The sequence below is a fragment of the Chionomys nivalis genome, chromosome 14 (assembly GCF_950005125.1).
Source record: "Chionomys nivalis chromosome 14, mChiNiv1.1, whole genome shotgun sequence".
NCBI lineage: Eukaryota > Metazoa > Chordata > Mammalia > Rodentia > Cricetidae > Chionomys > Chionomys nivalis.
The window spans coordinates 3,985,891-4,012,180 of NC_080099.1; the positions used below are offsets into that span (position 1 = coordinate 3,985,891).

Below are 26,290 nucleotides of genomic sequence, written 5' to 3' on the forward strand. Positions count from 1 at the left end.
ACTTCTGTGAAGCTGCACCATGACCAAGACAACTCTTAAAGAAAGCATTTAACCGGGCTTGCTTACAGTTTCAGAGGGTCAGTCCATGATTATCATGGTGGGAAGCAGACAGTCACTGGAGCAGTAGCAGGGGGCTTTGCATCCTGGTTGGCAGTAGGCAGAGAAAGAGAGACCCTGGGCCTGGATATGGATTTTGAAACCTTCCAGCATCACCCCTAGGGGCAGACCTTCTGCAACATGGCCACACCTCCCAATCCTTCCCACCAGCTCCTTAGGTAGGGACTAAGCATGCAAATATGTGAGGGCTAAGAGGGCCTTGCCATTTAAACCACCACAGGGTGGCTGGGGAAGGAGTGCAGTTCCCAGAGCACTGGTCACTTCTTTGCCATGGACACCCACCCAAGAGGTTCACAACTTGAGACCTACATAGTCACCTGGTTGCTAGGTGAGGGTAAGGAGTGTTTCTTTGTACCTGGAATAACTAAGATCTAGTGAAGAATTGGCCTACAGATGATTTCAGCAAATGTTTTAAAAAAAATAATAGACAAGCTTACAATTCAGCAAAAGGAATGTTTGCAATAAGCAAAAACCCTGATCAAAAGCGCCAGTTTAAAGAATGGTGTAGTTTCCTCAGAATTATGCAACCTCTTATTATACTGTTCACTCCGGTTTCATCTCTCAGTCTTCAAAGAAATGCCAGGACCTGGTCAGGATGAAAGGGAGAGTGATTAAAGGGAAGAAAATGGCACCACAGGAGAGCTCAGAACCTTGCAGGAGCCCGAAGGAAGGCCCGGGGAGCCTGAGGCAAGCCTGTGGGTACACTGACTCTGTATTCCTGTATGTTCTCTCATAGTTGAGCTCAACACCTGGAAAATGTGCTTTTAAAGAGGGGAAACTGTGGCTCTGCTCTAGCAAAACATCCAGGTCTTCTCTAATGTCCTGAACAGAGTTCCAATAGATAGCTGCCTCAGAGACAGAGACAGGAGAAAGTGCAGTAATTCTGCCAGCACTGCTGAGGTCAGATGGAAATACCAGCATCCTCAGCAATGGGAGGGAAGAGACAAAGCGAGAGGAAGAGCAGAGCTTCCTGAAGAAACGCTGGAGCCACTAGAAGGACCCTGCAGTGTCATGAGGATGTGTGACAAGCTAATGACTTATGGATGTGCTGGAATTCTATGTGGCCTAGACCACAGAACCCTACAGCAGGGCCCAGCGCTCAACAGTGACACAACACTGTCATCTAGAACTTTACATTCAAGAGCCAAGCAATCCAGTTACAAAAAATGCAGAAAAAAGTCTCATAGTTTTTAATATAAATTTAATATTTGCATTGACACTGACCTGGGTTCCACTTCCTGTACTTTTACTCTAACAAATTGCTGAAGCTGAGGTTCATTAGAAATGCTACCAAAAAGCTAGAAAGGTGGCTCAGCTGGTAAAGGCATTTGCTACCCATGTAAACTGTCTACAGGACTGTTCCAAGGTAGAGCTAAGGGGAAGGGTTTTATTGTAGATATGAGGGAGAGATCAGGCAGGGACATCTGAAAGAGTCCAGAGCAGAAAGAGAAAGTAGTAGACTGAGCATTTCCAGCAGACTGGACCTGGCCAGGAGACAGGCAGAGTAGAGGCAGATGGGGAAGGGGTGAGAGACCAAGACCAAGAGAGGACCAAGAGAGGAATGTTGACCGAGGTTTCAGTCCTGTCTGGTCCCACAGCCATTCAGTCCCAAAGAATCACACAGAGGTCTGCATTAATTATAAACTGGTTGGTCTATTAGCTCAGGCTTCTTATTAACTCTTATAACTTACATTAACAGATAATTCTTGTCTGTGTCAGCAATACATTCTCATCTTGCTACCTCTGTGTCTGGGTGACGACTGCAGACTGAGCCTTTCCTCTTCCCAGAATTCTTCTGTTCTGGTCACCCCACCTATACTTCCTGCCTGGCTACTTGCCAATCAGCATTTTATTAAAGCAATTCAAGTGACAAATCTTTACAGTGTACAAGACCACTGTCCCACAGCAGAGGAAGTCAAGAGGAAGCACACAGAGGAAATTGCAGGGTTATAAGGAGAAAGTGAAGTTGTGGGAAGGAAATCTCCTGATCTGCGGGGAGCTTAGGGTAGGGGGAAGCAAGAAAACTCAAGAAGAGCTAGGATGCCAGCACTGACTCCAAAATGTGTAACAGGTACTTGTGATGCTGAAGGAGCCTGGAGGCCACCATGCACTTTAATGTTGTAATTATCTCTTCTGCCATGATAAGGGAAATGGCTTCTTGGGCAGAGGGGGACCAACTTCACAACTTGCAGAGGATGCTGGCTGTTGTTCAACTGACGGAATTTGGGGAAATGGAGTTTTCTTAGACCTGACACAACCAAGCCTGCCCATTTGCCTATGATCCCTGGAAACCATGGTGGAAGGAGAGAACTCACTCTTACAAGTTATCCTCTATTATGGTAAGTTACACCACATGTGGGCTATCACACACACACACACACACACACACACAATTAAAATTAAAAGTGCATGTATAGGCTATTTTTTAAAAGATTTTTATTCATTTTTATTTTATGTGCAGTGTTTTCTTCATGTATGTATGTGCACTGGGTGTTGTTCAGTGACTATGGAGTCCAGAAGAGAGTATCATGTCCCCTAGAACTGCAGTTATAGGTGGTTTTGAGCAGCCATGTGGGAGCTGAGGACTTAGCCAGACTCCTTTGCAAGAGCAGCAAGTGCTCTTAAGTGCGGTGGCATCTCTCCAAACCCCATAAGAAGCTACAATTTTCATGAAAAGTCAAGGTGAGTAGCTTTATTTCTGGATATAAAACCCACCAACAAAACAAACAAACAAACAAAACAAAACAAAACAAAACAAAAAAACAAAACTCACATTGAGAGGCTTTCAGGTGAAATACTTCAATCCCACCTTCACCTTGTTTCAAAGTGGTTTGCCGTTTGAATGGGTTTCCACCTGAGGAACAAGTTTTCGCTGGTCCCAGGGAGCAAAGCGGGTGAGCAAACTGGTAGCATGTGCCTTTACCAGCTGAGCCATCTGGCCAGCTCTTCTGTAGTGTTTTCAGTGAAGCTTAGCTTCAGCAATTTGTTAGAGTAAAAGACACAACCCCTGAACAGTACAAGGAGCTGGGCCCAGGTCAGTGTCAGCTATAAAATGTCTTCCATGTGGGCTTTAAGTGCAAAGGGTGGGACAATTGTTTAGAATGTGTTCGCTTACCCAAAAACTGAAAACCAGACAAGCAAGGCAAGGGCACAGCCTAGGAGGCAGAGGGCCCTTTATTACACCATTTCAAAAAGAAGTCATCAAAGGTTGATGTCTTAGATCTGGAATGTTCCCCAAAAGCTCTTGTGTTAGAGGCTTAGTTCTCAGCTGATGGTGCTATTGAGAGGAGGTGAAAATGCCCACGGGTAGAACCAGTTGGGGGGAAAGGGCACTGAGCACATACCCTTGAAGGATATATGGAAACCTTCTTTTCCTCTCTCCTTTCCTTCCATCGCTCTGTCCTTTCCCTCCCCTCCCCTCTGGCATCCTGACCCTCACACAGGTGCTCCCTCCCACCCCATGATGTGCTCAATGTGCTGACTCCCAACAGGCATCCAGAACCACCAAGCCTGGATGAGGCAGAACCTCTGAGACTACACGCCAACACAAGATCTCCTCTACACACCATCGTCATCTTAGGTTGGGGAAATGGGCAGACAGCGCTGTTCCCTGAAGGTCAACAGTCACTAGATAGTGGAAATAAAAAGTAGCTGGGTTTTGTTTATGTTTTTGTTTTAGCTGAGAGTAGACACTTCATCCATGTCCACTTCCTCGCTGACAGCAGGTGGCCAGAAGTTATTCAAAAGGCGAAGCACAAGAAAGTAGCTGCAGAATACAAACTATACTATTTAGTCTTTAGTAAAGGCGATCTCAGGAGTACTGGGGAGATTGCTCAGCTGATAAACTTATTGCTGTATATGCCTAAGGACATGGGTTCTATTGCTACCAACTAATAAAGACCAGGCATGGCCATGCATGCTTGTAACTCTGGCCCTGGGGATGTGGGAAAGGAATAAGGAACCCTGAAGCTCACAGGTCAGCCAGTTCAGCTGAATCAGTGAGTTCAAGATTCAGTAAGAGACCCTGCCTCAAAAACAATGAGAAGAAACAATTGAGATGGAAAACACCAAATCATCTTTTGCGTTGAGAAGTCAACTATATGTCATAGAAATCAATAAATTTTTACCTCTCTAGAAAAAAAGAAGAGATGAAGAAGAGGAGTAAGAAGAGGAGGAGGAAAACGAAGAAGCAATACCTAATGCAATAGCAATACCTACTGTCAACTTTTCTGGCCTTGACATGAGAACACAGACACACATAAGCATACACACATGGGGGGGGGTCAGACAGACAGACAGACAACTCCATGAAAAATGGTCAAAGTGAATGCATGATATAGTAACCACACATGCGGTGGGGCAGACAGACAGACAGACAACTCCATGAAAAATGGGTGAAGTATATGTGTGGTATGGTAACCACAAGAAATGACACAGTTATATGAGAGTTTGGGTCCAGCAGCGCTGTAGGAAAGAAAACATGTTTAAACTAAATCTCAGTCTTACACTGTTCCCAATAAAGACCTGGGAGACAGATGCTGGGGTGAAAACCTGCTAGCTCAGAGAGGCAGAGGAGCAACCAGCTGACTTTCCTTCTTAGCTGGCATCTCAGAAAGAGAGGTTCCCTTCCACCATCCCAAACCAAAAACGAGTGCCAAACTCAAAGTCCCTCCTCACTGCATCCTGTGTATTTCTCTGTCTGTTTTCCAGACTCTCTCTAACTCTCTATGGCTACATCCTGTCAGCTAGTTGCTGGCTCTACCTCTTGACCCAAAGTTGATTTTATTTAATTAATTCAGTCTTGGGGTTCACGGTGTGGTCAAATATCCTGCAACAAAAACTAGAGACCTGAGTTTACCTTACCTAATAGATAACAAGATCAGCTAATAATTTGTGGTCTTGGTGAGGAGGCAAGGAAAAGCAACATTTTTAATCATTGTGATGAGAAGGGCAAGTTTTCCGAGAGGAAAAGATATCCGTACTTGTCTACCCTCAATGCACACTGGGCATCCTCAGGAAGAGGGTGTCTGGGACCCAGTGACCTCCACCTGTCTAACCTCAATGCACACTGGGCATCCTCAGGAAGAGGGTGTCTGGGACCCAGTGACCTCCACCTGTCTAACCTCAATGCACACTGGGCATCCTCAGGAAGAGGGTGTCTGGGACTCAGACAGTGACCTCTCATTGTCTACCCTCCATATGTGCTGGGTGCTGGTGGTGGGAGAGTAGATCTGCATCACCCAACGGCAACTGTAGCCACACATACTCTCCGGGATCTCTTTAGCCAATGGAAACTCCAGCACACCTGCAGCTGAGACCAGAGTCAGCGGTGGACAAAATGGGACATCCTACAGAAAGCAAGGGCCAGATTAACTGTGCATCTTCCCACCTCAGAGGATCTAGAACAAAGGTGGGTTTCTGCATTTCAAATGATTTAATTAGGAAAAATCTCTCACAGGTGTACCCAGCCACTTGGGTTTTAGTTAATTCCGGATGTTGACAGCATTGACAACTCAGACAGCCATCACTGGTGATTATTCTCACAGAGCAAAGGTAGCCCGACGGGAAATGGGTGCAGTCTAGGCACGTGAGATCCACCGAAGAGACAGACACATTGGTACAATGAAGGCGTCTTCACGCCACTTCCTCGTCAGCAGAGAATCTCCAGAGGAAACTTGGTTCTGTTGGGGTTTGGTTTGTGTGTTTTTTTGTATGGACTAGCAAAAGCCATACCTTTACATCCTCATGCCTTACAATCGGCAGTTTAGCCCTGACAGGAGTACCAGTTAAGACACAGTTTGAATCTGTAGCTCAGCTAGTCCGGAACTCACTGTACAGAACTGGCTTCACACTCACCATGAAGCTCACTCTGGCCTCAAATCTGCAGTCTCCCTAAGTAAGAAGATCACAGCTGCACACCACCACACCCACCTGAGATACAGTTTTCAAACGAAAATCACCTCCAGCTTCATCAGCCTCTGTGCTTGGCACAGACTTCATCTTCACATGTCAGGAAAGGGAAGACAGTGGTAAGGTGTGTGTGTGTGTGTGTGTGTGCATGTGCATGAGTGTGCATTGCATGCATGTGTGCACTGTTTATACACATTATTTGTGACACTATGTGTGCCATCCACTCATGTACACACAAACCCACATGTGTTTGCACACATTAACATACTCATATATACATAGTGCACATTCACTTATACAAACACGTTCACATACTCATGGGTGCACATATACACACACTTATTTGCAAACACACTCATCTGTATGCCCACACTCACACTTTAGCTTGCTAATGGCCAGCAGGGATCAGCTGCCTTTTGTCTCCAATGGCAAGGTATGGTTGCGCTCATCAGAAAATTGCACACTGCAACTGCACAGGTCAAATACTCCAAAACTCCTCCTCCCTTGGCTCACTTCTGAGGGAGCAGACAGGATAGAAGTCAGCACCAAATAAAGTCGAACCAAGCTAGGCAGGAGCAAGGGTGGTCCACACCACAGTGGCAGAAGGGAAAATCGGTTGCACTCTCTAGAAGAACCATCAATGGCGCAGACAGCATTTGCATTGCAACAACAGAAGCCATCACTTGAAGGTCACTTCCTTCGTCCACTCTTGATGACTAAGGCAATAAAGCAGCTACTTCTCCACCTCCTGCAGCTCTCTCAGAGTGGCCTGCAGGAGCCACCGAAGCTTCCAGAACACGCCGGAGGATGCAGTCCTGGAGTTCCCAGAGGGACCCCCTTGGTGAGCACACTCCTGAACAGCCTGCTGTAGCTGCAGCCGAAGCTGGGGGGAGATGGCAGGGCTCCTGTGAGTTGAGGAGAACCAGCGTCGAAATATTTTGTCACAGATGACCTGAGGGGAAAGTGAGAAGTTAATTCAGGGAAACAAGCCATTCTTGGCATCCCCTAGGTCTCAAGGACACCCTTTCCTTGCCCCTTTGGGGAAGCCTCACAGAGAGAGCCTTCACATTGAGCAGGAGTTTCCTTCCTAAGCCTTCAACCACTCAGCACTGGGAACAGGGTATGTCTGAGAGCACAGAAGACTTCCTCCCTCTGAAGCAGAAAATTCCATTTCCAGCCCCACAGCAGAGGGAGAAAATCTTGGGTTATACTTAAACAAGAATAAACATATTTCCAAAGAAAAGAGCAGAGCCAAGTCGAGCAAGGAGTTGCCCCCTGGCAGGGCAGAGGGCAGCTGTGCCTGTTCTGTGCCTCAGCTAGATGGACTGTCCTGCTCACAGGGGATAATAACAATAATAACTAACAGGTCATTAGTAAAGAAGAGCATGCAAGTGTGAGCTTTTATCTTTATAGTCCTAGGACACCCAGGGGAAAGCTGTGCAGGCACAAGGCTGTGCAAGAGGCTTCAAACTGCTTTACTTTAGGGAAAGAAGAAAAAAAAGCTGCTGTTTCATAGGCTTAACTGCTAATAGGCCATGAAATTCAATGAATAACAAGAGCTCTTCAGACTCTCCACACATTATCTGCCAACAAGTTTCGAGGTCCCCAACCCCACAGTGGGGACCACTGCCTGGAGCTGAGCAGAGAACTTAATCCCCAACCCCACAGTGGGGAGCACTGCCTGGAGCTGAGCAGAGAACTTAGTCCCCAACCCCACAGTGGGGAGCACTGCCTGGGAGCTGCATAGAGAATGTGGTCCCCAACCCCACAATGGGGAGGACTGCCTGGAGCTGCATTGAGAATGTGCCTAACTTTCCTTGACGAGGCTTTCTGTCCACCTCATTTACCAAACACCTTTATACAAAGCAAGTTCTGGGGAAGCCAGGACTGTTAAATGCAGAAACTTTGTTTCAAAAACCAAAGGTGACATTTGAAACAGTAGTTTTATTTCCCTTTTGACTAGAAATCACCCTTTACAGGTGCAAAAATTTTAAATTTCTAGAAAGACATACCATACATAGTATCCATGCTCTACAGCAGCTTCACAGGCAGGAGCTGCCGAGGAACAAGTTAACCCCAACACTGGGCTCCGCTGAGAGGGCCTGGCACTTCTGAATGTTCTCAGAAACTGAATCTGACCTGGTCAAACATGTAAACAGATTACATGTTAAATGTGCCTCAAAGGCCCTATGCCTCCAGTCTGTGGTGTTTTAGAATGTGTTGGGGTCGTGAAGAGATGTGAATGAGTGAGGTCACAGGTGTGTGCCCTACAAGGGATCCGGGGATGGAGGTCTCTCTCTCTCTCCCTCTTTTCTTCTCTGCCTCCATGACTCAAACAGCTGTCCTTTGCCACACACCCCAGCCAGGATGCTGTACCCACCACTGACCCAAAGTAATCAACGGAACATAGAACAAAGCCTCTGGAATCATGACCCAAAGTTAAATTTTCTCCATGATAAGCTGATTGGATCAAGTGTTGTGTCACAGTGGCCGAACACTGACTAACATGAGAAAGCACATCTGTCTTTCCAATAAAACACTAGTTAGTAAACATGAGATCATATTATAAATGCTGATTTATAACCTGAATTTTTCTGTGTGGTGTTCTATACTACATCACAAAGAAGGCACATTTCACCTCTGGATCTGTATCCAAAGACAATAGTGACGTATGGGAATGCATGTGTCCACATTCAATCCAGAGCCACGGTGTAGTCACTGGTGAGGACACTCATCCAACTCCCTGAAGCTTCAACTGCTAATTAATGGCATTTAGTGACTATTCCCAACTGGCAAAAGCATGTCATTGCTGAGTTTTAATTAGCATAATTTTAATTAGTCATTAACTGATGAGATGAAATGATTTGCTAACCCCTACAGCTGATTGAATTTTGTCATCTGTATCTGTCCTGTTGGGCCAGTTTTCTTTGGTTCAAAGTTCCACCTGCTTCTCAATGAATCTGTAAGAGCCCTCTGTGTCCTGAGGAACCTTAGTGCCTCTCTCTTTGTTCAAATTTATTTATTTAACATGTGCAATGTGTGTGTCTGGGGTGTGTGTGTGTATGTGTCTGGATGGTGTGTGTGTATGTGTGTGTGTGTCTGGATGGTGTGTGTGTGTCTGGATGGTGTGTGTGTGTCTGGATGGTGTGTGTGTGTGTGTGTCTGGATGGTGTGTGTGTGTGTGTGTAGGTCAGAGGAGTCAATTCTCTCTACTGCATTAATTCCTGGAGTCTAAACCAGAGTTGAGCTTGGCGAGTGACTTTATCCACAGTGCCGTTTTGCCATTCTCTAGTTTCTCTTAGCGCAAGACATGTGGATGAGATCAAAGATGGTGTAGACTCAGGTGAAAACCATATTGTCTACATGGCTCAAAGATGGGGTATCCCAGACCCATCATGGGGTAACTCCACATGGAAGGGCTGGGATGGCACCCCAAAAGTCCACATCATCGATGAACCTTCTGAAAGTGGAAGCAGCCAGTAATTCTGGCCCTTGAATCAGCAGTTTATGTAGACTCTGGTGGTAAAATTGGGGCTTTTGCCTGGCCTCAGGAGATCCACCGGATTGATAGTGCCGCTGTGCGGGACTCTCTTTCATGGCATGAAAGTCCACATGGTGCTTTCCTTTTTTTTTTTTTTTTATTTTTATTTTTTTTTATTTTTTGAGACAGGGTTTCTCTGTAGCTTTGGAGCCTGTCCCGGAACTAGTTCTTGTAGACCAGGCTGGCCTCGAACTCCCAGAGATCCACCTGCCTCTGCCTTCTGAGTGCTGGGATTAAAGGCATGCGCCACCACCACCCGGCCTCACACGGTGCTTTCCTGAGCACGTGGCCTAAACTGTCTTTCTTCAGCTCAGGGTTCCATCAAGCCCCTCCCCCAAGCACCAGGGAGGATGGACTAGAGTGAGGAGAATGAAGTGATAGAATTAGTAGGGAGAATTTATTAGGCAAGGGCACAGAACAGACACTGGATGTGGCCGGCAGTGAGGTAACCCCCTGTGGAAGCAGCTTGGACATCTCTCCGGTTACACTCAGCACCTGGGGACCCAAGTCCACACACACTTCTGAAAGCATCAGATGAGGGTAGAAGGGGACAATCCTGGCCAAGAGAAGGGCTTGTTCCCAACTGATGGGAGAGAAATTCAGCCCTGGGATTGGAGTCACCTACCTGCAGGTTGCTGTTCACACGCTGGGCGCCACACCTGTTCACTCTCAAATCACACTTGGAGAAACAGTCAAAGAAGTTACAGTCTTCGTCTCCCGTGCAGTTCTGCTCGAGGATTTCCCTCATCTTAGGCTCAAAGAATGCCATGTCCACATCGATAGCTACCACCTGAAATCAGAGGCATGTAGCAATAATGATAGCGTGGATGGCAAGCAGATAATAGTAGGGGCCCTGTAGGAAAACCCGTTCCTGGCTCCTTTTCCCATCCTGAGGTCGAATAGAGCGGTGTGACTGTGACCACGACGTCCACCTGTCAGGAGACCACACTCAGGCCACGCCCCCAGAGTACCCACAAATGCTTCCTTTGGCACAAGTTAGTATCCTGGATCATGTCCCAATGTTTCACTGAAAAGATCCTTTGATGTCACTAACTTGAGCCCAGGATTTGGGACTGTAACCATCCATATCACCTTCGTCTTTGGACCTTCTCTGGACTTTTGAATGCAGAATATGCATAATAACTTAAAATGAATTTTCTTTCTGTTGCTTTCTTAAAGTTTGTTTTGATTTGCATTTAGTGTACTGCGCACTTGTGTGCATGCATGTGCCACGTGTGTGCAAGCACCTATGAGGCTGAAAGAGGACAAGGCTGTCCTGGGGCTGGGTTACAGGTGGTTGTAAGTCACTGAGCGTGGGTTCTGGGAGCCAGATCAGGTCTCCAGAAGAACAGCTAACACTGCCAACCACTGAGCTGTCCCTCCAGTCCCTCTTCTGCTTCCTTTTTGACTGTTTATGATACTTGTCACATAAATAACAAGAACACTCAGAGAAGCTCATCCAGAGAGTACTGGTATAAAACAGTGATGTGTTGTCATGGTTAAGACACAAGTAAAATATAGATAGGCTCATTTAAAGAGGTCAGGAGAAGGGGAAACTTTGAAAGTCAAAAATGAGGGAGCCGAGGAGACAGCTCAGTCAATAAAGTGTGGGGACTTGAGTTCAATCCGCAGAACTTATGTTAAAAATAAATAAGTTAAAAAGATTGTAATTCCTGAGCTGTGGAAGCAAAAGCAAATACATCCTGGGGTTCAGTGGCCAACCAGTCAAATCTACTCGGTGAGGCTCAGGCTAGAAGGAGGTCCTACACACACACAAGCATTCACACACAAACACACACAGGCGCGCGTGTGCAAACAACCTGACACATAAAACAAAAGTAAGGAGAGTAACATCAGGGATCTTGAAACAACAGTCCTTGGTCACAATGATTAACAACAAACATTGCATCTGTCCACGGGTAAACACACAGTAGTGAGACAGACATCTTTGAGTCCTTGCTGACTGTTCTGTTTAAGGCTGTGCTGGCTTCTGCGGAAGACTGCAGATTTGACAGAGTCTGCGTGAGTCACCATCAGGCATCAGGCACAGCCTCTTCCCTCTCTCCACTTAGTTATCTCTGTTGTGAGAGCTCCATTTGACCCCACTAAGTTTCACAATCTTCAGGCCTTTTGGAGTGGGGATTTTAAATGTCTTGAGAGACAGATAATTGAGCCCCAAGACTATGAACAATCACAGGCTGCTCTGCTGATGGCACATCTAGTACCCAAGTCAACTGACCGGTCAGATGAGCCATGGGAAAACCTCATCTGACATTAGAATCCGCGTTAGAATCTGTATACGCCCAGATAGAACAACATCAACCACTAATTCCACTGTCAGAGTAAGAACTGGGGACTGCTGGAATTTCAGATTTATCCTTCTGGCTTCCAACCAAACAGGTTTCAGGAAAAAAAGAAGAAGAAAAACTTATAAATTATGCAGAATTCCCTTCACCACCTGGAATCCCACCCCCAAAAAGGTAAAAATTCAAATCTGCTAGAATCTAGGGTTTCCCCAAGTTCAACAGCTAATAGCTTGAGATAAGTCGAGATAAGAAGTTAGTATGAAATGTGACATCTTTGATGGAACCTGCGTCCCACAAGCCCTCACAGGCCATGTGAAAATGAGATGTGAGCCCCCCCCCCCCGCCCCGTAGTGTCTCAGAGAGGGCTCGTTCGCTGGTTGTCATTTGGCTTCAGAAGGCTTGTTCATTGATTCTACTTTCCTTTTCTTTTCAGCTCAGGATCGATGCTGGGAGTGGACTGGCTTCCCTGGGATTATCAGGAAAACATCAGGAAGAACATAAATTATTTTAAAATGTGTGCAGAATAATGAGAACAGAGCACAGAGAACTTCTCCCTCTTCATGATCTTCACCTAGTAATGAACTCAGACACGACAAACAATTCGCTGCTGTTGTTTGTTTTGAGGGAGTTGATGTTTTTCTTGGTTTTTAATAATTATCTTTTCATCTAGTCTTTGATGATTTCATACATATTTACTATGTGTCTTGGTTGTATCTACCCCCACTTCTCCCTTCCTACAAGACTACACACACACACACACACACACACACACACATCCTGTCCTTTTGTTTCTATTTGGAAGGAGATACTGGGAAACCCAGGGGCAGCACAGAAGCCGGTAAGCATTCTACCATTGAGCCACATCCCTAACCCTAATTAAAAGAGGGTGTTTTGCTTTTTCTTTTTCCTTTGGCAATGCTAAGTTTCGAACCCAGGACTTTGTGCATGCCAGGTTGTACTCTACCACTGAGCTACATCCCAAGCCTATACAATTTATCAGTCTTTCCTGTCTCAAAATTAATAACTAATCTCATCACTCAACTTGGTTAAAAACACTAAAAATTAACAAGAACCGAGGGCCGGAGAGATGGCTTGTCAGAGGACCCAGGTTTGGTTCCCAGCATCCACATAGTGGCTCACAAACATCCATAAGTCCAGTTTCAGGGAATCCGGTGCCTTCATCTGACCTCTATGGGCACCAGGCACACATGGTACACACACATACATGCAGGCAAAACACCCATACACATAAAATAATAAAATAACTTTTTTAATTAATGAGAGCTATGCTAATGAACATATTGTCTTTATAATCTATTATTAGGGCAAGGACCATTTTCTCTCTTAATTTCTGGCACTCTCCCCAGCCTCTGTGCCCCTCAGCCCCATTTGTAACACTGTTCCTCTCATCTCCTGGTGACAGTCAGATTTATATTTTAATTTATAGTCTGTAGCCTAGAAAGAATTGCAGCTCCTGTGTACCTAAAGTAAGAACAGCAACAAAACAAACAGGAAACCCTTCATAATATTTCTCAACATCAGGAGAATCAGAGACTTTATCCTGCACAAAATGACCCAAGTGGTACCCTCTACTCAAACCTCCTCTGGGCAGCAGACTGGAAACATGGAGACAACTCTCTTCTGAGCAGGAACGTCTCACCTGCTTGAAAGCCCTGCCGGGTGGTTTGGGGTCACCTTCACTTCCCAGCTGTTCGGTTGCAAGTGTTTCGTAAAGCCCGAGGACCTGCACTGGGAGACTGGGGATCGTCCTTTCTCCTGCCTCAGCGGTTAGACCCCTCCCTCTGCTCAGGGCAGGCATCAGCCAGGGCTCAAGAACAGAACCCCCCTTCTGGAAGTCGGAGTGCAGAGGTTCTCAAACTCGAACACAGACCAGAGCCACCAAGAAGGTGCCTGGTCTATTAGCTTGCTTGCATAATTTTGAGACAGCATCTCATCATATAGCCCTGGCTGGCCTTGAACTGTCTTCCTGTTTGTCTTCCTGAGTATTGGACTGGATCACAGGTGTGGCCTCAGCTGTCTCTAGAGTCTCAGACTCGGTCTGAGGCACAGTGTGAGAATTTATATTGTGGGGCTGGTGAAATGACTGAGCAGGTAAAGACACTTGTCACCAAACCTAGGAATTGAGGACAGAACTGACTCCCATCATCAGTTGACATGGGTGCTTATACTATGATAGTCGTGACTTCCACACACAAAATAAGTATGTAAATGTAACAGAAAATGGAATTTGCATTGCTCTCTCATAATGAGGTAATAAGTCCTCAGGGAGAAGAGGGACTCTGGTGACAGTACTCCTCATGAGCTCCTCCCTCCCTCCCTCCCACTGTGGATCACAAATGGACTCAACATTGTTCTCTCAGGCAGGTAATCACAACTGCGGAGGTCTCAAGGGGACAATGGCTATGCCATGCCCAGAGGACAACTTTCCATATCCCACTACCCCTACAACTCAGGTGGTTATATGCCCCATCTCAGGTGCCTGTGTCCCCAGGGCTCATAAGGGCTTTATCCATACCTCAAGTGACTGAGACAAGACTTTCTGGATGTGGCGGGCAACTACCCATCTTTCTATTGCACAATCCTGCTAAGGTGGGGAGCCTTGGCTAGAAAGGCCATCTGCTCTGAAACAGCTGCTGGTGGCACATTGTCTGAGGGGCTTCATCTGAGACGCCCTAGCTAACTCACAGCAAGGATATAACACAGGACTGAGCACCCCCGGAGCGCCCTTCCCAGTATACGCTCTGCTGGAGCCAACCAGAACTACCCCACGTGCGCTCCATCTTTTGCCACGTAAAGCTACCCCTGGATTTTCATCCCCTCCGGGGCAGCCCTGGAAAGGGCATCAGGAGAACACACCGACGGCAAATTTAGTTCCCTAGATTTCAAACTGCTTTTTTTTTTTTTTTTTTTTTGGTTTTTCGAGACAGGGTTTTTCTGTAGCTTTGGTGCCTGTCCTGGAACTAGCTCTGTAGACCAGGCTGGCCTCGAACTCCCAGAGATCCGCCTGCCTCTGCCTCCTGAGTGCTGGGATTAAAGGCGTCCGCCAACACCGCCCGGCTCAAACTGCTTTTAAAGGTCTATGCCAATCCCATGCTGCCCGCCATAAAATCCCAGGGCCCAGCAAGAACTTATTTTGTCCCTCTGTGTCCTAACCAGGATGAAGAGCTTTGCTCCACTATGAACGGTCCCTGCGATGAGCAATCCGGTTTGAGCAGCACTTGCACCTGACAGGTGGGGGGGGGTGAGGGCTTAGAGCTATTTCTAGCCAAGAGGGGGGGAGTCTGATCCATCTTATAAAACATACAGCCTCTCTTGGCACCTTTTATCCACCTCCGGTGCCGCTGCAGAGCCCCAGAGAAGAGGATAAAAGTGCACCTTCCATCTGCAGGAGCTGTGGGGTCAGACATTCCTGCTCTTCTGGGGGTCTTCCCTGCTAGCAGGCATGGAACTCCACGTGCCTCTCTAGGTGTCTTATTGCAGGCTTAAAACTGACTAGAATCTCTCCAGAAGAGAGATTTTGAAGCACTGGCTATCTCAGCATTCTGGTGCTGTGGGCACAGAAGGCCCACAGCTGGCCTGGAAGAAGAGCCCTAGAGGCTATTCCCACAGCCATCTGAAGTCCAGGAAGCCACCCCCCACCCACCCCCCACCCCCGCCGCAGACCACACAGATCCTGTGCTAGCACTAACTGGTCATCAGGGCTGCCCTCAAGAAAACGAGGCACTTCCTCTTTGCCCTGCCTGGCCTCTTCCTGCTCTGGGCTCCTTCCCTGAACTTCTACTCCAGAAGCAGAAGGTACATCTATTTAAATCCGCTTGTCAATGCAGCAAGGAAGTGGTCTGGAACGGGAGTGACCAGGAGCCACGAGGCAGCCCAAAGTTACACAGCCTTCCTTCTGAAAGCCAACATTTCATTTCCTCCCACGCAGACCAGTTGCCTCTCTCCACAACAAACAGGGCAGCCTGCTTCCACTTACCGTGAAGTCCCTCTTGATGGCAAAGTTTTCGGGCTTGACATCACAGAGGTGGAGGCGGTGGGAGAAGTCACTGTCGAAATGGCGCACCATATCCAGGAAGCTGAGAGCGATGTGGCTAATAGCCTGTGCCTGGCCAGCTTCACCCAGCGGGAAGAGAGCCCTGTGGTGAGGGCTACCGGCAGCCAAGTACTCCACTGCGTAAAAGTGGCCACAGGAACCCAGGACCGGTAGGATGTGGCGGCTCAGATCTGGCAGCAGGCTGAAGTACACGTATTCCTCTTGCTGGAGCAGCGACCACGCACTGGCTAGCTGTTGCCGCCAGCGAGGGCCCTGCCTGGCGGGCCACAGAGGAACTATGCTGTTGTTGGGCAGCTCCAAACCTAGTGTGTTCTTCACTTCGCCAGCCACCATCAGGAGCAGCTCAGCGTCGGGGATGCCAGGAGCACCTGGCCCCGCTTCTTCCCCCAGCAGGTTGAGCGGTGGGAAGCTGGAGAAAGACTCCCTCTTGGATTTAAGGACCACAGTTCGGCCTCTCCACTGAGCCTGCAGCACTTTCTTGCCACGCTCGTAGTACAGGCAGCGTTGGTACAGCAGTTCCCCGGCCACGCACAGGTCCTCGCACAGCGCACCGGTGAGCCAGCCGCCCCGGTAGTCCTGGCACTGGAACGAAGGGAACAGTGGGTCACAACAGGGCAGGAATAAGAGGCAAGGGACAACATGTATTGGCATCCTGTACTCAAAGGCTTTGCCATTAGGGTGCCCAGATGAGAATGCTGGAAGTCCCTGGGCGGTGGATTCCAGCAACCTCCTGGACCTGTGAGATCCCCAGCCAAGCCTCTATTAGAAATTCTGGTTAGGTATTGTACCCCCACAGAACACGTAGAGACTATTTCATCTGCCATCACTCCTCTACAATAGTTCAAGGACTTTGCAGTGGGCATCATAAGAAACACAGAGGTGGTCCAAAGCCTGAGGAGAGATGGGCATAGCTACTATACAGACACTGGGCTATCATAGAAGGGACCACAATCCTTGGTTGAGTGCTGGTACCCAGTGAGGTTCCAGAACAACTTCCCCGCAACCCTGATTTGGTGACAGTTAGGGAGGCTCTCAGGATGATTATGCCACTAGACAGAGTTGAGGACCTGGCCTTCAAAATCACACATCTAGAAACCAAGGACTCAGATATGTCAGTGTGCTCTCCCATAGACGGATGCGTGGTCAGATAGATGGTCGCATGGTCAGATACATCATCATGCCCTCCCATAGATGGATGCACCGTCAGATACGTCAGCGTGCCCTCTCATAGATGGATGCACCGTCAGATACGTCAGCGTGCCCTCTCATAGATGGATGCACCGTCAGATACGTCAGCGTGCCCTCTCATAGATGGACGGGCTGTTTCACGTTAGTCAGCTCTGCTGCTCCTGAGTCAATTATAAGATGTGCCTGAAAGTCAAGAAAATAAACTTCGGGTGCTCAGACACAAATAACATCAAAACCAAAACTGTGTGGAAACCACAAGCGTTAGTGACTCATCTGGCCACGTGTGGTGTCAAGCTAGGCTAAGATGAAGCATACACAGTTCCTGTTTAACTCTGCGACTGTGCTCATCCGCGTAAGAACTGCTGGCGGTGCTGCTGCCCCATCTCTGTAGCAGGCAAACAACGTGAGTTCCAAACCCTCTGGAACCCCCAGGAATCGGTAAGAAATTGTGGGCATTTATGAACACTGAAGATGAGGTATTTGAATGCCTGTTAACAAAGAACACACCTGTGCTTCGGTGCCTGATTTGTGAGGCCACCTTAAGACAGTAACTTCACAACTGCCCAAAATCCTGGAGCCTGGAGGAAGGTCTGAACTGCCCTTCCCACTGGCTTCCTGATGAGAAGTCCTCCTGCAATGGGGGCCTTTAGAAACTCTCTAGACCACAGAGACCGAGGATCACACTAGTCAGACACCAGGCTACGAGACTTCGTGTACCAGAGTTCCACAGATAGAAAGTCTGGGAACCGGGACTTGGAGAGGTGGCTCAGCCGTCCATCATGTTGTTCCTGCTGAGGACCAGGGTTCAGTCTCTAGAACCCACAACCATCTTCAGTTCTGGGTGGTCTCACACCCCCTTCTGACTCATCAGGCACACATGGGGTGTGCACACATAAATGTAGTCAATGCTCAAATACATGAAATGAAATAAAATAAATAAAATTTAAAACAGAAAAAAGTGCTGGACTTGATCTCCCAGCTAGAGAATGGCACCGTATGCCCAGAGTTTTGGTGAAGGTGGTGGTGGTGGTGTTGATGGTGGAGGAGGTGGTGGTGATGGTGGAGACAGTGATGGTGTAGCAGTGGCGTGTGTATGCCTATGCATCTGTGCATGTGGAGGCCAGAGATCAACTGTGGGTTTTTTTTCCTTTTTTTTTCTTCAGGATCTCTCCATGAACTGTAACTCACTATTTTGGCTACACCAACTGGCCAGTGATACCCAGGATCTGCTGTCTCTGCTCACCCCCAGTGCTGGGTTCACAGGTGCATGCCCCCATGCCTGACTTTCAGTGAGCATACACACTCAGGTCCCCATGCTTGGACAAGCATTTTGCCCGCTGAGACATTCCCCAGCCTCTTGGCTGGATTTTTATGTCTGGAAAACCAACAACCATAATGCAACTGTATACAGGTACTCAGGTAGAGTTGTTTAAAACAATCTTTCTTAGAGCTGTGCTCGTGTGCTGTATGTTCTTGGGTCTTAACTTCATGCAGAAGAAATGCTGTCCATTGACCTTAACTCTGGGGCCTCTTTCCTCGGCATGGGGGCAGGGAGTGGGCATGGAAATGTCAGAAACTTTTGGGTCAGTCTCTCTGCTTATGTGTTCCCATAATGCTCTGGTAAGGAACAGCCAGTCAGGCTTCTGGAGGCCTTCCCTGATGGTCTTAGGAAGGTACTGGGACAACCGGTAAATGAGGATATGTGGTCATATAACAGTGTGAGTGTGTGCGTGCGTGTGTGTGTGCGTGTGTGTGCGTGTATGTGCGTGTATGTGTGCATGTGCATGTGTGTGCACACGTGTGTGTATGTGTGCATGTGTGTGTGCACACGTGTGTGCGTGTGTGTATGTGCATGTGTGTGCACACACGTGTGTGCGCATGTGTGCGTGTGTGTTTCCCCCACTTTATCTGGTATTTATAGTCTCAAATCACTATAATGAACCAGATAAGAAAATGCAATAGCTTCCTGAGTTCTTTCAAATTAAACAAGAGATGCTGTGTGATACACAAACGTGCCTTGGATCAGTTCCACAAGCATTTCTCCGATGTTACTGCATTAGTAATTTAATTGAAAAATGCTCTTGCATGAAGTACGTGGCAGAATTGAAGAGTGCCATGTGTGGTAAAGGAGAAGGCCTGAGCTGGGCACTGCATAATCTCACAGTGCTGCAAAGGGGCAGAGGAGCCAGTCCCTGGTGCAACCTAAGGCCCTGGAGACAAGATCACAGGCAACAGTCCTGGATAGGCTCTCAGCCAGGCCACAGAGCTGTTATAAGTAAAAAAGTGTATGTGGCAAGGGACCTGGCTACCAAGACCCTCCCTCTTCCCCTCTAAACTGAGCTATCATTGCCACAAACCAGAGTTAGACACCTGCAGATTTTGGAGACAGTGAATCCATGAAACAAGGCCTTGAAGCTTTGTCCCCCACCTTGACACAGTCAAATTAGGATAGACACCTTTTGGAATTAGCCCGTTTGTGAGTGAGGTCTCATGGGGCCACCTTCCCACCACAGCGCCCAGATTCAGCTCACAGAAGACATGACAAGCTTCGAGACTCCTGAGCAATGTCAGAGTGTGCACAGCGTGGACAGGAAGGGAACACAGCAGTTTTGGCTCTGCCCCTCACAGGCTGGGCAGCTTGTTTCTAAGCATGTGCAATGACGACATTGTCCAGGGTCGCAGGTGTCACAAGGTCCAACAGTCAGAAGCACCATCCCTAGCGATGTGGCCCTGGGCCTTACACGCTCCACTCTCCAGCCTCCCAGAGCTGGTTATGAAGAGCAGGGTCAGGGCTTTCTCTTGCAGGACAAGGACTGACCTCAGCACTAGCAGTGAAGGGACCTTGCTCAGCAGGCAACAAAGCACAGGGCAGTTCTGTCACAGCCAAGTTTTGACGAAGCACCAAGCGAAAAGGTGCTTCAGAATGAAGAGCAGTTAAAGCACCGGCCTGAGGCCAGACTGGAATAGTCTATCCAAAGCACTGTCCCAGGGCTGGGAAGATGACTTGTGAGTAAAATGTTGAAGCCCAGCCGTGAGGACCCGAGTTTACATTCCCATTGGGTGTGTTAGTACTCATCTGTAACCCGGGGCTCCTATAGTAAGAAGGAGGCAGAACCAGGAGAATCTCTGATATACATGGGGGTAAACAATAGAGACCCTGTTTCAAAGAAGGTGGAAAGTGAGGGCCAATACCCAAGACTGCACTCTCATTTCCACACATGCTCTGTAGGGTATATGCATACTCATGCACACACTCATACATGCACATACACACATATACACATACATACACATATATTCATAGGCACACACATAGACATGCATATACATGCATACACTCATACACATACTCATGCACACACATATACATGCATACACTCATACATACACATGCACACACATACACATGCCACACATACTTATGCACACACTCATACATGCACATACACACACTTATCACACATACACACAAGAAAGTCTTTAAAATGCTATTTCAAACTTGGCATATTGATCCTAGCTATAGAGAAATTGGAATGGAAGGATTTCCATAAGTTTGAGGCTAGCTCAAACCAACCACACTGCCAGAAAAGTCATTTTCTGTCTGCATCTCACTGACGAGCTTCCCAACCTCCTGTCATACTCTTAGAAAAGGTCCTCAATCCTGCTCTCTCTCTCTCTCTCTCTCTCTCTCTCTCTCTCTCTCTCTCTGCTCCCAGCTCTCATTAAACCACCATGGGAGTGTTGTCTGTGTCATGCCCACCAGCCTATTGCTTTATATACAAATCTGCTTCCTCAATGAAATAACCCAAAAACTATTGAAATGTCCGGGATATTCACCCCAGCAAATTTGGAAGGCAATTTCCAAACAGGAGTCAGAAAATACTTTGAAAGATGATGTCATTACTGAGTTTGTAACAGCCTAAAGGCCTGCTGCTTTCTGGCTTGCTAAGAAGTCCAGTGTCAGAAAGGGCAGGATGTGAAGTGGGGTGACCAAAGGCCCCCAGACCTGCCAGCTACTGCAACGTCTCAATATCCAGGAAAGAGAAATTCACATTAGAAGGAGCACTGGGAAGCATACATGAGTGCATTTACTGCAGAGCGGCCATTGTAACTTTGTGTCTGATGCACACAGCGCATTTATTGCAGAGCAGCTTCTGTAACTTTGTGTCTGATGCATGCTTTGCACACAGTGCATTTATTGCAGAGCGGCTTCTGTTACTTTGTGTCTGATGCATGCTTTGTTTCTTAGCTCCCACCTGTTTTCTACACATGGGGAACTCTTTTGCCTGTGGTTGGCTAATTACCAGAGCTAAACCACATTCTCTGGAGCTTGGCATGTTTGTGTCTACTGGATAGACAGAGAAAGACAGTCCAGCAAATCAGAAACCAATAAACTCAACGTACAAAATGCAAGTTTAAAGGGGAATTGAAAACTTTCATTATGTGAGTGCTAATGACTGGGATATTTTATTAGTAGCATATCCCATTGTTTCAATACAGGTTGTTTAAGTCTGTACTAAAAATTGGACTATTTCCCTCTCTCCCCACTTCTAGGATTACAAGCATTATATCACCATGCCTGTCTGGCTTTTTACGTGAGTTCTGTTGCCAGAACTCAGAACTTCATACTTGCAAGGAGAGTGCTTTACCAGTGAGCCATCTCCCTAGCACCCTGTCTCTTTGGCTGGCAGAGTTCTATAGTAACAAAATTCACAGCAAAGCTGTGCTTCTTGTGGGCATACACAAACACACACCATCACATCCTTCCCCCCTCCAACCCCTGCCATGTCCCCTTCCCAAATGTATAACCTCTTCTTTATGTAGCCTATACACTACAACATACATAGTATTTATGTAACATACATGGATATACAACTTATGGAGTATATTTGGCATTGCTCGTATGTACATGACCAGGGCTGACCACTTGAGATCGGATCACCTACAAGACTGATAAACAGAAGGAAGGAAGGAAGGAAGGAAGGAAGGAAGGAAGGAAGGAAGGAAGGAAGGAAGGAAAGAAAGAAAGAAACAACAGTACTAAATCCCGTAGCACCTAACTGTCTCCCCATACCAACAATCTATGGGGAGATTGTGAGGCTTTGGAAGTAGCAGCTATGGAGGGTGAGGAATCCCCTAAACTGCTTCTCAAAGTTTGCAGCTTAGAGGCTTCTTACCATCTTGGGGGCTCTACTGTCCAAGGCACAGAATAGCATCTTAGATCCTCAACATATTAATTTTTATCAAGCAAGACAGTGTTATGTTGCTTTCCCCGGCTTTTTTTCTCCATCTGCAAAATGGGAGGTTCTAAAAGCAAATACTTCCTAGAGTTTGTTGAGAGAATGCAGTAATAAGGCTTGTATGTTGATCATGCTGCTGGCCAGAGTAGACACAAACAGTCACTGGCTGTGAGCATCTCCACTCTCATTTCTGCTCTGTAAGGTGCTCGCCTGCAGAACCTAGGGGTGTCAGTGATTATGCCCCCAGCCATTCCTCAATCCCACAGAGCCTCAACACACAGTTCCCTGGAGAAATAAGGCTTTAACACCCTCACATCCAACCCAAAAGGAGTGCCCCTTCCTCAATTGCAGCAGAACTGAAAAGTCACACAAAGGGATCAGGGAAGACGCAGGGAACCCAGGGCTTGAAGCTTCCAAAACAAACCAAAGGCAGCTCTTGTCTTTGTGAATGTTGGAGACCCTAGGGGGACTTGCAGACCCTCACCCATCCACTAGTCAGCCTTTTAACACCTGGTTGCTGTATTCTGCAGGTATGTTTCCCCTACCAGTTAGCAATGCCACCTGCCACTCTGGGGCCTGGGAACACAGACTGCAGGCATGGGAGACTCATCAGGACTCCCGGCTGTGCCAGAGAGAACCTCCCTTTGGCTCTAATGTCTTGTGTGTTCTGGGTACTCGGAGTGAAAGCTAATGAGAGTCTGGAGGCTAGTCAGAAAAATAACAACCGCTTTTATTATGTAGGATGAAAGCCAGGAAAATGCAAAGTGTTGGGGGAGCCAGGACACAGAGGCCCAATTCAGATGCAGTCCTCAGAAGCCACAGTGCCAGCCTCTGCTTGGCAGCTGCCTGGCAGTTTAGTCTGTCCTAATTTAGGGTCTTAGGTAAAAGTTGAGTCCGAGGACTTTCTCAGTTTCTCACCAGCAAATTCAGAATGAAGGCATCACGAAAGGAGACGCGAGGGTAAAGAAGGGCATTTGCTGTGTGAAAAACTCACACACGTCATCCATAATGCTCCCCCCAGCAGTCCACCTGTGTGAACTCCAGCAAACTGGAGAAATAGCGTTGGCAAGAGTTAAGATTGAGAGTTGCCATACTAAAAATGTCTGTCATACTAAAAATGATCCCACATGGCTGCATCAAAGACAAACTGGTAAAACTCCTAAACCAAATTGGTCTTAATTTACAGCCTGGAATGCTGGGAAAATTATGACTACCAATTACTTAAATACTATCAGTCAGTTTAACCTCCATTGGGCCTTTCTCAGCATGACCAAAGGTAAATTAATAAATAACGGGCCTTGATTCCTATTTTAATCTAAAAGGTTATATTAAGTTTATAAATGGGACCTGGGTCTTAGCCAAACTATTAAATTTTGTTGTCTTAGTCAGCCAGCGTCACCAAAATAGCAGGGGAAGATCTCTACAGGCAAAGGGATTTTTAGATGGCTACCACAAAAATCAATGAGATCTTACAACTTAAAACCTGATAAAACTTCAATTAAGCTGTGAGCCATGGACAGAAAGTCCATGTTCCTGTCAAGGAAGCAGGCTAACACGGTGACAGGAGCATCCTTTAGTTCGGAAGCATGCTTTGATTGCTTAATTTTTCCAATCTCCTTTGAGAGAGCCTTAGAAAAAAGTACTTAATACCCTTCGAAATTCTCACATTCTGAAAACAAAACCAAAAACATCTTTATAAGCAAGTGTGCTGAAAAGCCCCCAAGCATTTCTTCGAGATTTCAAACCAAATGAGCACGTGGTCACTATTTTCGGACGTGAACAATCACTGGTAATAAGCAAGTACAGGCTCCTTTCTCCTCCTTCCTAAAGGTCTGTCAGGGCTGCCCGAACTCAAGTTATGCAGGGATTACCAGGCAGCATCGGGGCGGGGTGCTGGCGGGGGTGTGAGCATTTTCCTTCAGGGAGGAAGGCCCAGGCATTCAGCAGTCCGCTGATGCGATGTTTCTTTCTGTCCACAACTGCCAGGCCAGGTTAAGGAGCAGCTTGACGAGAAAATTCTCTGACCCTCTCGCTTTAGGGGATCATGATAAAGCAGGGGACGCTGTTTCCCTGACTGTTAAGATTCTGCCTCCATTCCTCAGGACCCGAAGAGCCAAAAGCCCTGTCTTTAGGTCACCAGGAGAAGTCCAAATAGTAATCACAGGGCTTGATCGGGGGGGGGGGGGGGGGGGGTGTGTGATCCGGCAGCCCAGGTGGGAACACTGAAGGGCGGTGGCCTAGCGCACGAGGTAGCCCAGGAAGGAGGCGTATCCTCCAAACCTGGCCACCTGAACTGGATGTTGGCACCAGAGACCAGGAATCGCCCGCAAACTTTCTTCTGGAGCTGAGGCTCGGGATATCCTGCCGGAATACTGTCCCGGGATTCAAAAGTAATTTTGGAGAAGAGGGGAGGGATGTTCCGGATCCCCACAGCAGACCCCTAGTCCTTTGCCTAGGTATTTCACGCACGCACAGGGACCTCCACTCGCTTTGGCGGGTGTTCCCTGATCACCCCATCCCCCGGTTGGGTTGGTCACTACGATACTGCAGCATCACAGGTGACGCGGTGACCAAGGACCCGGGGAAGGTGGCTGGGAACCCAACCCGGACGCGCGACAGTGGGCAATGCGGCGGCGGGACCTACCAGCGCGGCCAGGATGCGCCGGCTCTTCTCGTCGGTGCAGCGCTCCGAGAGGACGCTCGGGTGCGCGCGGAGCAGCAGCGCGGCCGCCAGCACCCAGCCGGCGGTCCACGCGGCGAAGGCGAGGAGCGCGCCCCGCCGCCAGCGCCCGCATCGTGCAGCCCGGCCCCGCGCGCCCGCGGCCCGCGACATCGCCAGCCCGGCGCTCCAGTCGCCGCTCCGCAGCTCTAGGGGCGGAGAGGGGGAGGGGCTGCGGGAGGGGAAACTGGCCTCCGGGCACAGCGTCCTCGGAGTCCCGGTGCTGCGTGGGGATCCGCTCCCGGCTTCTACGACCTACCCACCCTGGCCACCTTTCCACTTTATTCTCCACTTTTCTTCCCCAAGACTAAGCCTCTCGCTTCTCTGGATGGCCTCACTTCTTCCCTCTTTCCTAGACTGCCGCCCCCTGTTTAGCCGCAGCATTTGCCCCTTCCCAGGACCCCACTGGACCCATTCACCCTCTAGGCTGCTGCACTCTGCTCATCCCCATCCTCTCCACCAAGTCTGACCTCAGCTTAGGATCCCTCCCAGCTTCCGGGAGAGAGGTTTCAAGGTGTGGGGAGAAGAAATGGGGTCAGTGAGGGACCATGGTCGGCAATACCCGGACTGTCCCTTCCAGGGAGCGAGGGATCAAACTGCAGCCACCCGGACTGCGCCGGACTTGAGGGCTTTCTTCTCCAAGTAAAGAGGGACGAGCTGTCAGCGTTAACACAGTCAGGAGAAAGGTTCTCCAAAGCGTTTTCACCAGCTAGAGTCGGTGTTGCATGCGCCCTTGGTATATGCGTGAGACCCTGCTCTCCAGACCTTTCTCCAGCAAAAAGAGTGTGCACGGTGGGTGGCGTGCCCGGAGTCCTGCGGGGTATTGTCAGCCTTGAAGGGCTCTGAAAAAGCTGGGGCCTCTCTCGCCCAGGCATTCATCAGACAAAAGCACTTCCCGCGGGATTCTGGAAGCCCCATCCAGACACCCTCATGCTGCCCTGTGCCCTAACTTCTCAGGCTGTTTCTCACTCTGGCTTAAGCATTCTCTAAGGACCTCTAGAGAACTAGCGTCCCAGCTTACTCTATTCTTAAAGTCTCTAGTTAAATTTGGCTTTGTGGCTGGTTCTGGGCTACTCTGCCTCCCAGAATTTAAAAAAAAAAAAAAAAAAAGTGAATTCGGCTTTAAGATGCACTTCGGATATACCACAAATAAGTATTCCCTGAATACAGCAGGCTCTGGAGGTTTGGGGGACC

General features: G+C 48.0%; 1 protein-coding gene across 1 annotated transcript; it reads right to left on the reverse strand.

The window, feature by feature from the left end:
* Positions 1-1,397: 1,397 nt before the first annotated feature.
* On the reverse strand, positions 1,398-25,542 carry Dipk1c (divergent protein kinase domain 1C). Its single transcript, XM_057789355.1, has 4 exons — positions 25,022-25,542; positions 15,872-16,531; positions 10,194-10,358; positions 1,398-6,979 (listed from the first exon to the last, which is right to left on the reverse strand). The coding sequence occupies exons 1-4, from the start codon at positions 25,208-25,210 to the stop codon at positions 6,761-6,763; spliced, it is 1,233 nt and encodes a 410-aa protein (XP_057645338.1). The 5' UTR covers positions 25,211-25,542; the 3' UTR covers positions 1,398-6,760.
* Positions 25,543-26,290: the final 748 nt, after the last annotated feature.